Source organism: Centrocercus urophasianus, unplaced genomic scaffold (assembly GCF_019232065.1).
Source record: "Centrocercus urophasianus isolate 14NV4802_14NV808 unplaced genomic scaffold, USGS_Curo_1.0 seq_14, whole genome shotgun sequence".
NCBI classification, from domain to species: domain Eukaryota; kingdom Metazoa; phylum Chordata; class Aves; order Galliformes; family Phasianidae; genus Centrocercus; species Centrocercus urophasianus.
In genome coordinates, this window is record NW_024884586.1 from 2,857,696 (window position 1) to 2,877,109 (window position 19,414).

The 19,414-nt window shown below is 39.8% G+C and overlaps 1 protein-coding gene across 2 annotated transcripts in view; it reads left to right on the top strand.

Moving 5' to 3' along the window:
* DENND5A (DENN domain containing 5A) overlaps nt 1-13,839 on the top strand; it is a 59,192-nt gene extending 45,353 nt beyond the window's left edge. For both annotated transcript variants that reach the window (XM_042814785.1, XM_042814784.1), the window contains 11 exons: nt 589-673; nt 2,056-2,140; nt 3,156-3,284; nt 4,407-4,528; nt 5,996-6,141; nt 6,607-6,725; nt 7,891-8,072; nt 8,868-8,950; nt 10,135-10,258; nt 11,254-11,422; nt 12,093-13,839. In XM_042814785.1, the coding sequence (XP_042670719.1) occupies nt 589-673; nt 2,056-2,140; nt 3,156-3,284; nt 4,407-4,528; nt 5,996-6,141; nt 6,607-6,725; nt 7,891-8,072; nt 8,868-8,950; nt 10,135-10,258; nt 11,254-11,422; nt 12,093-12,315 (1,467 nt within the window). In that variant the 3' untranslated portion in view covers nt 12,316-13,839. The remainder of the gene's footprint in view (nt 1-588; nt 674-2,055; nt 2,141-3,155; nt 3,285-4,406; nt 4,529-5,995; nt 6,142-6,606; nt 6,726-7,890; nt 8,073-8,867; nt 8,951-10,134; nt 10,259-11,253; nt 11,423-12,092) is intronic.
* The last annotated feature ends 5,575 nt before the right edge of the window (nt 13,840-19,414 follow it).

The following is a 19,414-nucleotide window of genomic DNA, read 5'->3' on the forward strand; positions in this document are numbered from 1 at the left end:
TTGTCCAGGTTGTTTGCTTGATGAAATTGAGGGAGATCTTATGAGATTCTGAAAACTGACAACATGCACCTGTAGCCCTGAATTACCTTGATGGGAACAGTTGTGCAAAAGACGAAAAACTTGGTGTGGGTAGGAGATAGTTTACTCAGGCTGGTTCTGTGTCTCTTGCCAGCACGCTGCTGGAGGTGCAGGGAGGAAGAACTGCATAAGAGTGGTGACTTTCAGTCTCAGACTGAAAATTCTGCTTATGCATTAAGTTTTATAAGGCTTCAGATGTTTTCATCTCATGTCAACAACCAGGGACAAATGAGGCTCAGCTGACTTTTCTCTATTATTGGAATCATTAGACCCCCGTAGTTTTTGACTTTGCTTTTCCTTGTCATCCTCTTTACAGCTCCCAAGCACCTGCAACTTTTGTCTTTTTGTGTTTGTTTCTAAATCAATGAGGACAAACGTATTTGAAGCTGTTCCTTTCTATGATGATTTAAACTTTCTTATTCAGCTAGTTTTATTCAGCTAGTAGTTGTTTTTTTTTTTTTTTAATTGAGATCCCGTATGTCACAGTAACTAATATATTTTTAATTTTAGGGGAAGTCTGCTTTGTGGTCTCATCTGCTACATTACCTTGAAAACAGGCAGAGGAAAACAACATCAGGCAGTTTCAGTACCTCAGGTAAGATTAACTTCTACTAGAAGATGATAATAAAAAGAAACTACTAAGATCTGCTTGCAGATTTGCACTGTGCAAATTGTTTCCCTGGACATAGCCTTCACTTAATGTAACTGAATCAAGCATTCTGTTTGCCACAGAATTAATATGGACATGATGTATTGTCTCAGTACATCTTGTGAAAAGTAAACTTATTTGGATTGAGCCTACTTATTTGTGATTGCAGTGTTCAGACACCAGGAATATCTGGTGCTTCAGAGATGCATTAAAGTGGATCTGCTCCAGTGTAACATCCTCTGTATGAGTCCTACTGACTGCCTGATTGGCAAAGCATATTGTGTCATAGATGGGGTTAGGGGAACATGTGGAAGCACAGAATTGTGTTGTACTGTATTTAAAAAAAAAAAAAATAATAAAAATAATTACAAAATTCAAAGCACGCTTAAGAAATGCATTGTGAGATTTGACATAAGTGTTGTATTAAAAGTAATATTGCACACAATATCCGTTGGTTATATTTCCTCAGTTGGAGACATAGGGTATAATTTGTGGACAGAATAATGGATTTTTATCAGGTTTTGGATTTCTTTTTTTTTTTAAAGTTGCTTTAAGCAAATTGCTCAGCAGGGCTGGCATGCCCAAGGCCCTGAAAGTATTAGGGTCTCCTGAATGTCCCTTGTTCTTGCACACAGGGCTTTTTTTTTTTTTTTTTTTTTTAATATCAGATGAAAGGTAGCACCAGTCTTAGGGTTTTTTTTTACTATTAGGGTATCAGGTTTGGGGACTGTAATATGTGGCATGATTCTAGAGTGAAATTTGACAAGAGTAGTAATGTTGCTTAAAACACCAAACGTGCTAGTTTAAAAACTAGTGGTGTTACAGGAGTGTGCAGATTGGTTGCACGTACAGTTGTGGTGTACAGAGTAAAATACACTGAACGTAGTTTTCAAGTCTCAGCATTGCCTTTCAGTTTGACCACGTGGGAAGAAAATACAGTAGTCTGTAGAAAATACGACTTGACTGGTATTTGTTTTAACCCAGTTGCTGTCATACCAGTTTCAGCTGAACCAGATCTCAATAATACATTAATGCTCAGCATGTGCTGATCTGTGTGAGCATCTTTTCTAGATATCATACTCTCTTTTCATTAGTAATGGAAATATGCCATGATATCTTTGCAAAGCTGTAAATCAGCAGAAAGAAAAAAGTGCAGTAGGGACCACTACTTATGAGTCTTAATTTTAAATTTAAGTGAGCAAAACCAAACAACAAAGAAACCTACCCCTTTCTACATGTAACTTGGTATTAATTTACCTTTTTTGTATTGATTTAAGAATATTTAAGTGGATTTCTACTAACAGGAGATTCTGTTCTTTTGGATCTAGGAATACTTCTTGATTCAGAAAGAAGAAAGTCGGATACCAGTCCAGGCATGTCACCTCTCAGGATCTCTCTGGTCCAGGATATGAGGTGAGTTTGAGTTATTAAAAACAGTGCAGATGGAAAAAACTCCAAGAAATGTGCATACATTTGTTTGTGCATCATGTTTACTGTATTGGAAAGGCCAATACACCAAAACAGGGAAATGTGGGTGGAAACCTGCTGGAAACATTTTGAAAGTCTGTAGTGCAACCTTCTCACTGACTTCTACAAAAGCATATTTCGTATTGAGGAGACTTGACATTGTACTAGCTACTAGTTTACAGAAGTATCCTGAATCAGTTTTTGTCCTTTCATAATATTCCGTATTTATTTCCATAGAGACATGGGTGTAACATATGTATTTTCCTAATCATTTCCAAGTTGACTTGCATAGCTTTGAGCTAAATCTTGCTTCTGAGTGAAGAAAGCATTTTAAAGAACGTGTTTAATGTAAATTAAAAAAAAAAAGAATTTGTCTAACATTAACTGTTGTAGTATGAATAAGCATGCATAACTGCCTTCTGCTACGTGTCCTTTTTTCAGCACGTCAAAAAACAAGATGCAGAACTTCTAGATTCAGCTTGAAGAACTTTTTTGTTTGCCAACACTTTTTTACTTTTCTACTTTTTTTTTTTTTTTTTTTTTAAGGAAGGAGTGAGTTGAGGTGTTTCAGGGGTCCTGCTTGTCTTTTCAAAGCATACCCTTTGTGTGTTTTATGTTAGAAAAGCTGTTTTTGAGCATTGAAAGACAGTATTTACTTTTCCAAAGCACACTGACGTAAATCTTGTTGCAGTGATAAGGTCCTTAAATCATGTGAGGCAATGGGAATGCTTTAGAATTTTGTTAATAGGGTACTTTGCAATTTTTTCCTTTAGAGATTCTTATTCTTTTCCAGCTAGATATGCAAAGAATTGAGCTATCGTTGAATATTAAGGTGACCACATTTCTTTTTCCAATAGTTTACTTGGTATTTTGCATTCTTAGTAAAATCCCTTTTTCGGCCTAGCTTGGTTCAAAAGAGCTTTGAAAATTCTGGGTAATGTTTTTTGTTTTCTTCTTTCAGGCATATCCAGAACATCAGTGAAATCAAAACAGACGTTGGCAAAGCCAGAGCCTGGGTTCGTCTCTCTATGGAAAAGAAGTTGCTTTCTAGGCATCTGAAACAGCTGCTTTCAGATCATGAACTCACAAAGTAAGATGGTTTATCTTGAGCAAAGCTTTTAAAAATTAATTCTATTTCATTATTTGACTTTGCAAACCCTGAAATGCCTGTTCTTTCATCTGCTTAGCAGTGTGAAGAAAGAGTGGCAAAGACCAGCCTTTTATGTGTGTCTCTGTACTAGTAGTGTATGAGCTGTTTGGTCAGGATGATGTTATACTGGGGTTCTTCAGCTGCATAATCAGTTCTGTCAGCTGTAGACTTTCTGCAGCTTTGAGCTGAGAACTTGAAAAATTGCTAGGGGCTCAGGGCTTAGCTCTATTCTAAACTAAACTACTTTGCTGAGCCAAGGTTTTATCTTGGTCCTCTTTCTGCAACTGTGGAGAATACTGCTTTGCTTTCCTTTGATTGTCCTTTTTCACAGTGCATGATGACAGTGAGCAGTGATCTTTTATGATTATTGACCAATACTATTACTATTTATGGACTGCATAATTAACAGAAATGGTGGTGGCTGTCACGTGCAACTGAGCAACTTCAAAAAGTATTTTCCAATCAAAATTATTGCTTGTAATTTCTTGTAAAATCTTGTCAAGGTTTCACAGTTGCCGGTCTTGCAGTTAATTCTATAATTAGATTGAGTAATATATATGTTTGTTTCCATTTACAATGCATTTTTCTGCACAGGGTCTCTTCTAGTGAGAGAAGGCTACAGAGCTACAACTTTTGATATTTCCTTGTAAAAGAAGTTGCAGTTCTCTGTCGTGTTGCAGTCCTTGCAAAGAATTTGTAACTCAGGACTGAGAGAATAGTAGGAGTTCAAGCCACCTCAGCACGCATATGATTTTGGATCTCAGGAGCTCTAAAGTTTATAGATTTTTGGCTGTCTCATTGTTATTTTCCTAAAGACAATTAGAAGGAGCATTAGATTCATCTTTTTTTGTGTGTGTGGAACATTGGTCTGATGACTTGGAGATTTCAGACTTAATGTCTGCATAGTTTGGCATATTGAATCGTATTGTCCCTAGAAGTATCATTTTTCATTTGTAATTGCTTGCACGTTCCTTATAGCTTACCTGATAAATATGCATAACAGAAAACATTTCACTACAAGAATCCTGTTACCATGACAGATGATGTGTTTTGCTTTGTCAGAAAACTCTACAAGCGTTACGCATTCCTCCGCTGTGATGATGAGAAAGAACAATTCTTATATCATCTCCTGTCATTCAATGCTGTTGATTACTTTTGCTTTACCAATGTTTTCACAACAATCCGTAAGTATTTGCTTTCCCTGGAGCTCTGATCTCCAGAATTATTTGAGTGATTACTCAGATTTATAAACAATTCTGAGCAATGTTCCTTCACGTAGTTGTTGTGTTTTCTTTCTGGTATCTGTCTATTCTGTTGCTGTTTCTGTAATGCTTTCTGCTGGGCAGTAGTGTTCTTTCCATGTGTTGCCCAAGGCATTTATTTCTAACTTGGTAAATACACACTGAGGATCGCACCAGAACTCTGCAACATAGAACCTTGCTAATAAGATAGCATAAGGAAAAAATTTAGCAAGCCTTATAAAATTGAGGGTGGATCTATGTGAGAGCATCCTTCTGTCCCCATGGTAAGAGCTATCCTTGTATGTTTGTTACAATACGTGTTTGTGTGTATGAAAGACAAAACAAGCAGAGAGGTAAGCAGAATAGTTTTTGGTCTTGTGGGCAGGTGCTGGACGGGGCTACAGTTTGGTCTGCTGGATGTTCTCCAGTTGTTTCTTTAAGACTGTCAGCACAGCAAATTAAAAAACATCTTAATTCACTCTTTAATGCCACAAGCATCAAACTTGTAAGAAAATCTAACCACCAAGTGCTTTCTTGAGGACACTGACAGCTGAAGAAATGTTGAGGGAGAAATGTATTAAACAGTTCAGCTGAAAAGCCCTAACTCTAATCCATTTATGCGCTGTAAAATAAAGGCAAATGGCCAGGAAACGCATTGACTATTCAGGTAATTGGGTTTTGTTACAAAAATAGTTTGGTTAATAGGGAGCCATGTATGAGATACTACGTGATTGAAGAGCATATGTATTTCCTTCTGTTTTCTGAGTCAAAGAAGGGGCTGTAACTTAGGCACTGGTAGACCAGGGGACCTGAAATTTTGGATGTGTGTGGTGAAAGGGAGAGAAACTGTATTGAGTTTTATAGTGAAAACGTCTTCAAGTTAGCATAATTAAGAGTAATATGGCACTTAGAAACTTGCAGCATTATAATGGATTTTCACTGTCACTGTTTAGCCACAGTACTGGATGCTTCTGTAGGCAAGCCCTGTAAGTAAAAGATTTGGTTATTAGCTGGGTGGTATGTGTGCACACACACGCACAATTTGGAGCTGGGCATGTAGTCCTGGCTATATGGAGACTGTCCTTACTTGCTCCTCTCTAAGCTGGATACAAGTAACTATCTTCATGACTGCTAAATGGAAAATAATGTGGGACGATGTCCATCCGTATTGCTTCTGTCATTTGATGGTGTTTTGCTATCAGCTATACTTCTTGATCACTGTTTCAATTGTCAATCAGTCATTAGTGAGCAAGTGTTAGTATGATTAAATAGGAACTCTTACATTTGTATGTTTTGCTTTGTTTTTAATGTTTCATAGCAGTGCAGGATTACCATATCTTTATTCATTAAAGAGGTTCCATAATTATCCTTTTCCCATTTCAGAAGTGTTATTTTTTCTTGTGTTTGCAGTGATACCATACCATATATTGATTGTTCCTAGCAAGAAACTCGGTGGCTCCATGTTTACAGCCAATCCTTGGATATGTATCTCAGGAGAACTGGGTGAAACAGGAGTCTTGCAGATTCCCAGGAATATATTAGAAATGACTTTTGAGGTATGTATTAAAGCATATAAGAATGCTTTAAATGTTCTTCTTATTCAGTTCTTAACTCTCCCCTTGCAGTGTCATCTTAATGTACTTTTTGTATCTGTGGTGTGTATGTGGTTAGTCACACATACCTCCTGTGCCTGTACGTAGCAGATTTTATCTATAGATAACACCATGCTCAGATAAATTGACTGATTCCTTACTGTGTTGGTAGATAAGATTTCTGAAAAGATGTCATTTATCTGAAACTTTCTGCTGATCAAAGCAGTATTAAAAGAGCCAAAAACAACGAAGCAACAATGAACACAAACAAATAAAGCAGCTGATCCTTAAAAAGCTCAGAATCAGTCGTGCAGTCAGGAGAGCTGTGTTTCTGATGGCACATCTCAGCATGTTCTCCAGTAGTTTACTTATTCAGCATACCGCTCTCTCCTTCTGTTTACTCTGACCAATTCTTTGTTTAATTTGCAGTGCCAGAACTTGGGAAAACTGACCACGGTGCAAATAGGACATGATAATTCAGGGCTGTATGCCAAGTGGCTAGTGGAGTATGTTATGGTCAGAAATGAAATAACAGGGCATACTTACAAGTAAGTATCATCCTGACATTTCCTGTTGGGTAAGTAGAATTTATGCAGGAAGGTGGTATAGACGGGCTTGTTTGCTTAGAAAGGTCTTATCTCCTGGGACTCCATCTACAGAAGCTGCTACCTGAAGACGTATAAAGGTCATTTAGCTTCTGGCATTAAACAAATCATGACTCTTACAAAATTAAACAGAGTTTTCAGTTTGCACATGCTCTTGTCTACCCTCCAAGCATCGGTGGAGAAGATGAGTTCACTGTTGTGCATCTTTAAAAGAACATGCCTTGAGCCCAAGGGAGAAATAGCAAGTTAGAGCTTGCTGCTTGCCAAACATGGGTGGTGTTTTGAATTAAGGTTGAGCTTTCTAATTGTTAGAGAGGAAAACTTGAACACAAGCTGTAACACAGCGGCTAATGAGTGTTTGCTCAGTGAAAGTAAGGGAACAAGATTTGCAGTTGGAATTCAAACTCGTTTGTGTTAAGTGCAGCATGGTTTGATGCCTTGTCCTTTGTTTAGAGAAACTGTCAGGCTCATGTTGAGGAGAAGCTGGTGGATAGATCCACTCAGTTCTTCATGAGAGCTTGTTTGTGATTAAATGAAGAGGCAAGATTATGTTTTTGGATGCCATTCAGTTTTCTGATTGGGCAAATTAAACAGACGTCAACACTGATTCTCAGAAAGTGCTGATGAGCCAGTGAGCACAAGTGCTTTCTGGTGTCTGACATGATATCCCAATTTCAATACATGTGTTGGTGATCTGGTGTGTCAGTATATGTTGTTGGTTTCTTTTTTTTGCCTTCTGTGTTAAGTATTCCATAAAAGCATGGTTATATTTGCCACCCATCAGTACTTGGTGGTGGGTCTTCCATTTCTTTCCTCCATAGCCCCCAGATCAAGCACTGCATGTAAGACATGAGACAAATTCTGGCACTGTTTGCAGGTTATCTAGTGCCAAAATTAAGATGAACACAGAGCAGAAAAACTGTTTTACTTTTGCTCCCCCTGCTGGCAAAAGCCAGATCAAAGAATTTGTTCATTTGTTAGATGAGTGAAGTATTTCTAATAACAATATTAGCAGAATTTGGATTTTGTGCAACTGCACTTGAAAGTCTTTGGCATGGAATTGAATCTGGATTTGGACTCAGTCCAAATATCTGTTCTTTGTTCTCAGGTTTCCCTGTGGAAGGTGGCTTGGAAAAGGAATGGATGATGGCAGCTTAGAGAGGATCCTGGTGGGAGAGCTGCTGACATCCAACACTGAGGTTGATGAGCGGCAGTGTCGAACCCCTCCTTTGCAGCAGTCACCAAGCATGATCAGAAGATTGGTCACTATATCACCAAACAATAAGCCAAGTAAGTGGTGGGGATTGCCTTGTAAGGTCCTGCATTGCTACTTGTGGAAAGCTGCTTGCAACAGAGCTGGAAATTTTCTTCTTGGACAGGACCTGTGAAGCTCACTTAGCACAGCTGATCTGCTCTGAGTGCAACTAAATTCTGAGTTAGAATGGGTTGCTCAGGATTTTAGGCACTCAGATTCTTAAAGTCTTCAAGTCCAGATGTCTCTGGACTCCGTCTCCAGTGCTTAGCTGCATTGCTGATATTTTCTATTTTGTCCTTCTTTTGTGAAATGAGTGTTAGGGAGGAAAATAGAAATTTGTTGTCATGTACTTCATGGTTGAGAAAACCTGTTAGTTGTTTCTATTAATGAATATCAGTTTTTGTTGTTCTGCTTTTATCTTTTTCCTGGTAAGTTGGTTATTTTGCACCCAAGCATACTTGGATTTACAGAAAACAATCATAGAATGTATTTCCAAGATGTCTGTGGTCATAATGAAATATCATTTCCATTTTTCAGCTTTGGGCTTTGGGTCTGAAATTAATATAATACATAAATACCATTTCCATCTGTTGTTGTGTTCAAACACCACAGTTATAGTTTTGATACTAAAAAATAAAAACACATCCAAATCTCCATTTTGTCTTCCCCCACGGTAAATAAAAGTAGAGTTGGATTTCCATTGCCAGTAAGCCAGCACATTTTCATTAGGTTGGTTCATGTATCTTTTCTGTTTTGTGATATGCACGTATCCATCATGCACAGTTTTAAAGTGTTTCTAAAGTGATTGGAAATATTTTTGTATTTTGCAGAGCTAAATACTGGTCAGATACAAGAAGCTATTGGTGAAGCTGTCAATGGCATTGTTAAGCATTTTCACAAGCCAGAGAAAGAGGTGAGGAGTTGTCATCTGTGTAGTGGCACTCTTGTCTGGAAACTCATACTAGTGTTTGAGAACATATGGTAGTAAAAAAATCTGAATGGTCTGAAAATTGCTTAAGTAGAGCGAAAATGAGATACGGAGATGAAGTTGTTGGAGTAGTGTGACATCAGTTATGTCATTCTTGCTGCTATCTGGAACATTCTCTTAATTGAATGTACTGTTCTGGTATCAGAAGTTGAGTGATACTCTGCTTATGATTCTTGCTTGAACCACTGTCAGGAATGGTGAGTTCTGTCTAGATTAAATATTTTTTCATCCGCATTGACTGCTAACAAGACTTTTTAATGTCTCTTTTGCATTATCTTGGCTACTTATGAAAAGCCATGGGCCATTTAGAGCAAACCAAAACAAAAAATGACCAAAAAAGAACCAGAAATGCTTTCAAAGACTTCACGCTTTTAAGCTGTCTGTGTAATTACTTCAGCTGGCACAGCAGATGTTTCTGGATATAAGCTTAAAAAATGTGCCTTTGTTGAAGAGTCAAACTCCATCTTTTCTGAGAAGTAGCAGTACAGTGCTGGCTACCATATATGTATCCCTTGGAGGTTATCAATATTTGCACGTAAATCTTTCCATTTGTTCTGTGCCTACCTTCCCTAAGTTCAGCTAGCACAGCGAATTCATATTCAGTTCAAATTGAATATTGTATTTACACAGTAATCAAGTGAATCATGCACTGGGTTTGCAACCAACTTACTGTGATGTTCTGAAGGAGAATTATTATTTCCCTAAGGTTTGAAATAGCTTTAATTGCTGCTTTTCTTGAAAATCTGAAGCACCTGTTACAATGGACTGGTGATCTTCATTGCTTAGCAAAAGAGGAAAACATTTCCTTAATTTCCTGTACACCAGTTACTGTAGGTAAAACTTGCACATTGATCTTCATCTTGACCTTTTTGTGTTTTCATTTGAATATGGTGAGATCCTGAGCTGGCTGCCCTTGTTCTTAAGAAGATCAGTGCATTTTGGAGAGCTGAGGACTTGTGAGAAATGAGCCATCCTGTCTGGGGTTGTTGTTTGACAGTATACTGTATCTTTGAGTGTCTATTTATTTAAAACCTGGATTAGTAAATGCATGTAATCCTCCTGTCTCTAAACTGCCAAACTGAGTTAAGTGCTTTGTGTGTGCTTGGCAGAGAGGCAGTCTGACACTCTTGCTGTGTGGAGAAAGTGGACTTGTTTCAGCTCTTGAGCAAGTATTTCAACATGGATTTAAATCACCCAGGCTCTTCAAAAACGTCTTTATTTGGGACTTCTTAGGTAAGTGTGAGGAAAATATATCAGAATCTGTTTATGTCTTTGAAACATATACATCTGTATTCCTTATCACTGCCACTTTGTCTCAGCTGGTGTGAACAGCATACTTGTCAGAGGCATCTCTGCAGCTGAATTGCTGTGAGAGCTCTTATGTCCTTGTATTGTTGAAAGAAGAAAACATCTGTTTTCTGCCAGAGTTGACAGTGTATTGGCACTGTAATTGGCATCTGTCTTACTAGTACTGGTAGTGTAAAACAAGATTCCCTTGTGTGGATGTTTTCAGTGAGATGGGGAATTGGCATACAGTCACACAGCGCAGCATTGCTAAAGCAATAAATCACACTTGTAAGAGATTGAGTCATCTTATAAAGCAGAAGACATCATTCTTGTGCTATTGGTCCTACTGGATGTTGCAATAAGGGTTTTATAAGCATACACGTTTTTTAAACAGAGGTCTAATTCCTTTGCCCTAGAGCTGAATCAGTCAACTGAATACACAGAAAAGGAGTTGCTTTAAATAGTATTTCTGTGTTTTGCATAGGTATTTTAACATTAGTCTTCTCCTTGTATCGTTACTGCAGCCCATCAGAATTCAGTAGATACTAGAACCATGTTAGTACTGTGCAGGGAAAGGGAAGTGGAATTCCAGTTTTACACATGAGGAACACAGAACCAAATCACACAGAAAAAAAAAAAATGACCAGCAATGCTTGGACATAATCACCCAGGAAATTCAAGGACAAGCTATGAATCTAAGCCTTTGAGCTTGAATTGTACCCTCCATGACTTTGATATTTGTGCTGATTTGCACCTCTCAGATGTGGGAATTGGGCAATGGATTTGTAAGCAAGCTTATGGGGAAAGCATTATAAAGTGAGGTATTTTTAAATGTGATCATCTAAATGTGAAGGTCAGGTTACTTTATTCCTAGCACTGGAGCTATTTTAGGATCCTGCATATGCTGATGATACTCGTTATCTCCCACCATTCTTTTTAAGAAAAAGCACAAACGTATTATGAGACCCTTGAACAGAATGAAATGGTCCCAGAAGAGAATTGGCAGACAAGGGCCAGGAATTTCTGTCGCTTTATCACTGCTATCAACAACACTCCTAGAAACATTGGGAAGGATGGCAAGTTTCAGATGCTGGTGTGTCTTGGAGCCAGGTATGAAGAAACTGGTTTTTTTTTAAAATGATGTTTTAATAAAATGAACTAATATTATAAAATGTATATTAGTAAGGTAAAGCCACAGAAGTGCTGGGTTTTGCATTTTAGTTATTACTTCTGAAGTACTTGGTAACCAAAGAAGAGTTACAACTATAACCTGAATTCTTATGAATGTGAAGTATAGGAAATCGTAGATACACAGATTGAATATTGAATTGCTGGGCAACTGAGACATGAGAGAAGGGCAGCAGGCCATGTGAGTAGCCTGCCTGCCTCTCCTAGCTGGCAAGGTTGGAAGATGAAAGCAGGAAACCATGAATCAGTGGGGCTTCTTCCTTCCTGGCTGGGTGAACTTTTCACTACTCATTAAAAGGCAATGGAGCAGGCCAATAACACTGGGCTTGCCTGGGACTTCCAGGTTGCTGGGAACCGTATCTTTTGATACGAGGAGTGGAAAACCTGGAAATGCTTGTTTTGCATGAAGATGTCCCCTACTGAAACAAGTGCCAGCTGACTACTCCCCCCTTCTCCACCTTATAATAATACATGGAGAAAATGGTAAACCTATCTGGAAGGCAAGGAACAACGACAACAAAAACATTTCATAAAAATGAGAAATTAACTTTGCTTTATTTTTATTTCTGTTTGTACATGGCTGCTTTGTCAGAGACCATCTTTTACATCACTGGATCGCCCTGCTCGCAGACTGCCCGATCACAGCACAGATGTATGAAGACATAGCACTGATTAAAGATCATACTCTAGTGAATTCTTTGATTCGAGTGCTGCAGACCTTGCAGGAGTTCAACATCACGCTGGAGGCGTCTCTTGTCAAAGGAATCGATATCTGGCCTCTTGTCCCACAAAAAAAACCAACAAAAACTGTTTAAAACACCACCACCAACAACAACAAAAAAGCAACAAGGAGTGGATCTCGTTAGTATGCAAAAGTTCTGTCTGCCAGTACATTGTATCGTGAACTTGTTCATGGCCCTAAAATGCAACTTGGACTTTTCTTGAAAGAAACTCCAAAAATAGTACAGGCAAATGGATAGAAGCTGTAAACTCAATGTAAAAAAGAGGATTTTGGTATAAATCTATTTTAGAGTTTATTTGCTGATTTGCTTTTTACACACTTTCATGTGAAAGAGATAGAGATGAGTATTGTGCAGCTTATTTTAAAGCTGCAGTATTTCCTTGCCATAGAGAAGGTGCAGTGAGCCTTTCAGCATTCTGTGAACTTGCCTTCAGATATGCTGTATGTCATAGAGCCCAATGTATACACTCCATTTCTGCTGAGAAGGTCATTCTATAGTTTTTAAACTAATATTTTATATATTAACATTATTACCAGTGTTTGATTTTTAACGTGTTGGGTCACTGTTCTGCTGCAAGGGAACTACAAATTCTCATGTGTGCTTTTTAATAGCTCTAAAGCACTGACTTGTCAACAGATCACGTTTTCCTTTATTTTTGTTATCAGTATTATTTTTAGAGAATTCCAGGAGACTGAACCATGAAATGTGCAGAGATTGAAGTAATATTTTTCATATTGGTACACAATTGCACAGAAGAAGTTTAGAATGTTTTTAACTGATGTTTTTTATTTATTTAACCTATCGTTGTGTTGTAAGTTTGTCTTTAAAAAAAAAAAAAAATCTATGATACAACTGGTTTTATTATGTTGCAATTCAGAATTTACAGTGCAGCCCACTTAAATCAAAAACCTGGAATATGTGTTTGTGGTGCAAAAAAATCTTTCCACTTGAACCAGCCTGTTGAAGCTTGGTATGTAGTTGCTGCTGGTAATTCTCTTTAACTGCTAATAAAAAGGGACATGGGTTTCAAGAAGGCTAGATGATGAAAGAAAGATGCTTGTACCCCTGCAAAATAATAACCACAATCCTTTTAAGAAATGAACATGCATTAATTCGTCTAAAAAGGCAGAGTAATACATTATTTTCTTTCTCTGTTGTATGGATGTGTCTTCTCACATCAGCTTCATTTGGGATGCTTTTGTTTTTAGCAGGAAAACTTAGTCCAGTTCTGTGATAAAACAAACATTTTGAAGGTTTAATTTATTGAAGAGCTGGAAATTGGCAAATGCCTAAAGGCAGTGCTGTTCATTTGAATCCTCTGATAAAAATCTCTTTGAAGTGAGTATGTGAATTAACAGGCTGATTTATCAGCACCACAAATTACTGCACAGAAATTCAGGGCTATGTATTTAAGAGGTCTCCATTGTATAAACTTCTTTCAGTACTGTCTCTTTCTGGAGAAGCAGAGTCCGAGTTTTTTGGATCATACATTGTTGTAGTAGCTTTTCTTTACCTTCAGATTAGTGACATCTTGTGTTAGTTTTATTTCCATAATTTATAAGCATAGCACATATATTAAATGTTTGAGTATTTTTACTTTTGTCCTATTTATTTCATTATCAAATGGAGATGTTACTTTATCACTACTTTTTTTTTTCTTTTTTCTTTTTAATCAGAGCAGAGTCCTGCTTTGATTTAATGATAGCATTAGAAAGGTGCAAGGGCAATATCCAAGCCATTGCTCAGGCTGGGTGGGTGTGAATTCTTTCAGCCTGGGGCTTGCAGCAGCATTTCACACAAGTATGTTGTGTGTGTTTTTTCAGTCTTGGAAGGGCAAAAACATAACAAGTACTTTATTCTGAGAATTTCATGTATTCAACTTAGTATTTTGGGAGAATCTTTCTATACTCGCCCCACATTGCTTATTTATATAGTAAAGGTAGTATAAAACAAAAAAACCCCAAACCCTGCAGTGCTTTCAGCTCTATTTATCATGATTTTACTAGGCCTGTATATTTCACAGTGAATACATCTGTATGAAAAGAGGGTTGGATTAACCATCTTGATCGTGTCATGTTAGTTGATCCTGTTAAAACCCTATCTGTATCTTAGAGCAAAGTGTGGATTAATTTTACCTTACATGAGGTAGTTAACCTTGAACTAACGTTTTTATTTGTTTGTTTGCTTGCATTTGTTCATCTAATGTGGGACAATAACACTGGCCTAATGGCTTGCTTTGATGTGGGTCTTTCTGGCCTCGTTACAACAGTGAAATACCTAGAATGGACACAGGTCAGGGTTTGCTGGTTCCCAAGTGGTGGGCATTCTTTGTGCAGCGCATGGGGCTGAAACGGTCCACCAGTGACAGCATCCTGTGTGCTAAATGTTCAGATGAAAGAGATCATCTTCCTGCCTCCTCAATTTATTTTCAAAAGGGAGACCATTTTATGTTACATCCTTCCTCATGGGGGTGAACAGTCCTAATCCCATTAAGATACAAAGCACTTTTTGCTGTAATATTTAGTGGATGCCAAGCAAGATGGAAATGTTGAACATAGCCTTATGGTAGCCCAGGTTCAAGTTTTGGGAAGAGACTTGGCTGGCATCTCTGCAGCGTTCAGTTCAGTCTGTAGTCACAGCCATAATCCTTATTGCTCTTCAGTGTCTGCCCCAAGCAAACCTCCTGCTCTCATTGACGTAGCATCAGCCCTACAGAATTATGTTTGGATCCAGCATTTGTTCCTTCCGTGCCATTTTGCTAAATTGGATAACGTTTATATAGAACAAATGGCATAGTCACAGTCTTCTACCCTTTAACTGTGTAAAATCCATCTCCCTTTCCAAAAGTAGCATTGCAGTTTTATCTTTTGGCTCAGAAATGAGCTGTAGTGTAATGTAACTAATTATTCACTGTTACTGTTCTCAAATGAGAATTCAGGCTTGGTAGGTGTGAGTTAATGAAGCTATACTGATCACTATTATTGCAGTTACTGGAAAAAAGATAATGTTTTTAACTCAGCACTGAGAGTCACAATAGCACACACACATCCTATAGGTACAGAAATACAATGATGAAAAGTAAGTAGTTCCTACTGCAGTAAATGCATAGTGCTGCATTGGCCAAACGTTTGCAAGTTGATACCCGATTTGAGGGAAGAACAGGCTATCTCCTATAAATTATTTGTTTGATTAATGCCATCAGAGTTAACGTGATACTTTATACAAAGATAAAATGCTAATTAATCAAGACTTATTTGGAATATGGAAAGTTTATACAAAAAGCACCTTTATCTGCCCTAAAATTATCTGTCTGCGGTTGAGAACGTACTCATGAACTGCACATTTTTTTCCATTTTAAAAACTCAAATTGTTAAAATGGGACCTGCTGGCTGTGGAAGATCCATATTTTGATGTGTTCTGGATTCATGAACATGTTAAGGTTCTGTTTCTGCAGTGAAATTCAGAGTTAACTTTTTCTGTATATTGTCAAAAGATTGTTGTCCATAGTGCAAGATGCTATAGGATACTTGAAAATACTTGAAGATACTGTAGATGTACTTCTCATCTTTGTAAATTATTTTATACCTTTAGATCGGCTGTTAGGAAAAGCATCAATACCTTACAAACCGTATATTTTACTAAGTGGGGAAATCACTGACTTTTTTTTTTCTTTTTTAAATGATGGGTGTTGAAGTTTACATTATGATGGCAAAACCAGGTACTGTTTTCCTTTTTTATTTTTCCTGTGACATTTGAATCCATTGGACATTAAATGTGAATTGGACATACACAACAGTTTTACAGTTGCTGAATTGCAATAAAATTTCTCTTCTAACACGAGAAATAGCATTAATGTGCTATTTTCAAAAGCCTCTTAATGTACTGTAGCTAATCATTTCTTTCCTTTTTGCCTGAATGAAGGTATGGATGTCATTTGGATGTCTCATTTAGGGTGAAGTTCATTAGAAGCCCAACTTTCATTAGCTTCAGCGCATGCTGTAGCAGCTAAGTACATGATAGCATACTCTTCTTGTTCTTCTTCTGTTTTGTACTGTTTTGTATTTGATCTGTTCAGCCAAATGGAGCCTGCCTCCTCCCTGCACCGGTGTAGCATTCTTGCAAGCAGCTGTCACTCAGACACATCCATTGGGAAGAGATGGCTACTAAGTAATTGGGGAACAGGGAAGACAGGGACAGAGGGACTAATGTAGATCTCTGGGAGAGTGTCTGTGAATACATACACATACAGGCACTGCTGTATAGGGTTTTCTCCTACCTTAGGATAAGTTCTGATCCTGATACTCGACCAAGTTTGATGGAGGTCTCAGAATTTTAAGTTCTGACAAAAAGTCGGTCTCGTGTGTGTGCCATGTGCTCAGTCTTTCTATGTGAGGATACATAAAGAAAAGCAGAAATTGCTGGAGATGGTACTATCTGATGCTTCAACTACAGGGTGTAACGAGGAAAATAGCGCTGTCCTCAGTCTCTGAGACTGAGCACTCCTGCATCTGTTGCAGAAGTGTGCCCAACCGTAATTGCCCTTGCTGCCTGTTTCCTGTCTTTTTCACTCAATTTCTTCCTAGGATAAGATCTAATGTGGCAGTCCCAGGGCTGGAATTCCTGGGTAAAGGAGGTGTGCTGAGGCAGAGGCAAAAGCATGCTCCCTTCTCTTTCATTTGCTTCTTAGCATGATTTGAAGCACATACGAGTGGAGTTCTCTGTAATCTGTGTTCATTAGATAGTGCTCAGCTTATCTCGCCTAGAAACCGGTTCTGCGTGTCTTACTGTATATTAGATCTAGTTTCTAGGTTTTGAGTGGACCGGTAAACAAGTAGGAGAGGAACTCATTTGTTGTTATGCTTCTGTTGCCTGTGGACTGGAAGCTTTATGTGCCAGTTACACGAGAAGCACAGAGAGCAAAGTCAGCTTTACCCACCTTCATCTCCTGCTTCACCCAAAACATGCTCTCCAGGACATCCTGCTTCTGCAGGGGCTGGACAAGATGGCACCCACGGCCCTCAGCCTGCCAGTTCCTCCCCAGAGCCTGTCTCTGAGTTAGGCTGTGTGTGGGCCCCTCTCACTGGTAACCTGCACAGCCCAATGCTGATTGCTGGAGCTGTGTTATTGCTGTAGATCTCCACAACATGATCAGGAGCTTGTAAAGACCCCTGGGTGCGTGAAAAGTGCAAAAATCTGAGTGATTCATCTGAAAGGACAGCAACTGGTCAAAGCTTGGTGTGTGCGTGGAGACGAGGAGCTCTTGAAACGAAAGCTCTGAGATGTTACATCTGTGAAAACCTGTGGATTAGTAATTTTATCTCCATTTCTCAGAGAAATGCATCCAACTCTCTCCGGGCAGTTGGGTATGTGTGTATGGAAGAGCTTCCTTGGAACAGCATACAGTGTTTGTGACAGTCCTGGTGGTCAGAGGAAGCTTGCAGTGAGCAGTGCTGGCAAGATCATAGCATGTGCATGAGTGCCATTGGAAGAAGCAGGCACGTTTTCAGATGTATGAGTCTTTTCCAAAAGTAAGTAAGTAAAAGTCTCTCTTAAGCATCTGGATGGAACTGCTGTCTGCAGGAAGCTGAGACAGTTTAGACTGAAGGGCTGTGAGGTGCCTCGAGGAGACTGCTGCTCATTGCAGGATCACTGTGTAATGTACAAAGGTACCCTGCTTATCTGTGCTGCTTGGGAAGAGTTACTGGTGAGTTACGTACTCTTCCCTTACAGGTATTTGTCAGCGTGCTGCCCCTGTGACTGTGGCTGAGCAGAAATAGTTAAAGAGGGCTGCAGGGAGATATCTGAGTTGGGTCCGAGCTTCAGTTTGGTTTGTGTCTTCAAAGAGAGACTTTAATGGCAATCCTTCCTCGTAAACAAATGAGCATTACACGTTAATTATAGCTGAGATCCTTCACAAAGCACTTTGAGATTTACGTATTGAAAAATGGTTTGATTAACTAAGATAAATCTAAAACTGTTCCTGTTTGTTTTCCAGGCTGTGTGTTGAGGTCTTTTGATCTGATTTGGGCATTCCTAAACAGTTCTGTCACTTTTTATTTCAGTTTACAAAAGCAAATAAGCAGCTTAGCTTTTATTGTGCCTCTGAAAGCATTGGTCGTGTGGGGTTTTGGCTCTGTGTGCCTTCTATTACTGGTTATCTGTGTGGTTGTTGTGTCTGCCATTGTTTCTTGTGATGAGTTTTATCTGAGTGAGCGTTGGTCAAGTTCCTGGAGGAAGCCGGAGGGGAACTATTAGAGATTCGTAACGGCTTTTCTGTAAGGCAGCAGCGTGCGGGTTCATCCTTCAATGGGAAATGGGCTCTGCACGTTGGGAATCGCTCACAGGGGCACCGTAACCAGTGTCCCTGTGGCGAGGTGGTCCTGCATGGAGCCAGGGGCTGGACTCGATGGGTCTTACTTCCTATGAGATGTGTGCGTGTGTTCCTACCGCAAATGTGACTGCTCGTTCACCAGAGTGTGGAGACGGTGGGGAAAGGCTTCGTTCCTTTCTTGCTTGCTGGGGGCACGGCGTGGAGCTCTGTGCACGTACAGATGGGTCTGGCGGGGGCTGACACCGTCCCGCTGTACAATGGGTTTCAAGAGAGTGACTTTGATCGTTTCAGACGCACTGAAGCCTGATGCTCCAGTGAGAAAGCGGTAATTTACAGCTCCCATTAAGGAATCGGGGACAAAGGCTGAGGGAAAGTTCCACTCGGAAGATTTACTAACGTGTATCCACCGCCCTTACAGCGAGACAGAGCCGGGCATTTCCCACAGAACAAAACAACGCAGGGCTGCAAAGGAGCACCGCCCGCCTTCCCGAGCGCCTCAAAGGTCGGAGCCCTGCTCATGCAGTTATAATGGCAGCGCTCGGCGCCCGGCCCTGCGGAACGGGCTGGGGGCGGCCCGGCCGAGAAGCGACGGTTCCGAGAGCGGCCGCCGGGACACCTGCGCGCGGGGCGGCCGCAGGTGCTGGGAGAGCTTCACGGGGGCGGGAGCCTCGGAGCCGCCGGGGCGGGAAGGGCGGCCCGGCCCCCGCACGAGGCCCGCCCAGCCCCGCGCCCGCTGTCGGCGCGAGGCGGTCCCGCGGCACCTCCCTCCGCCGCCTCCTCCCGCCCGGCAGCGGCAGCCGCAGCGCCGCAGCCTCCGCCGCCGCAGCGCCACCGTTGGGG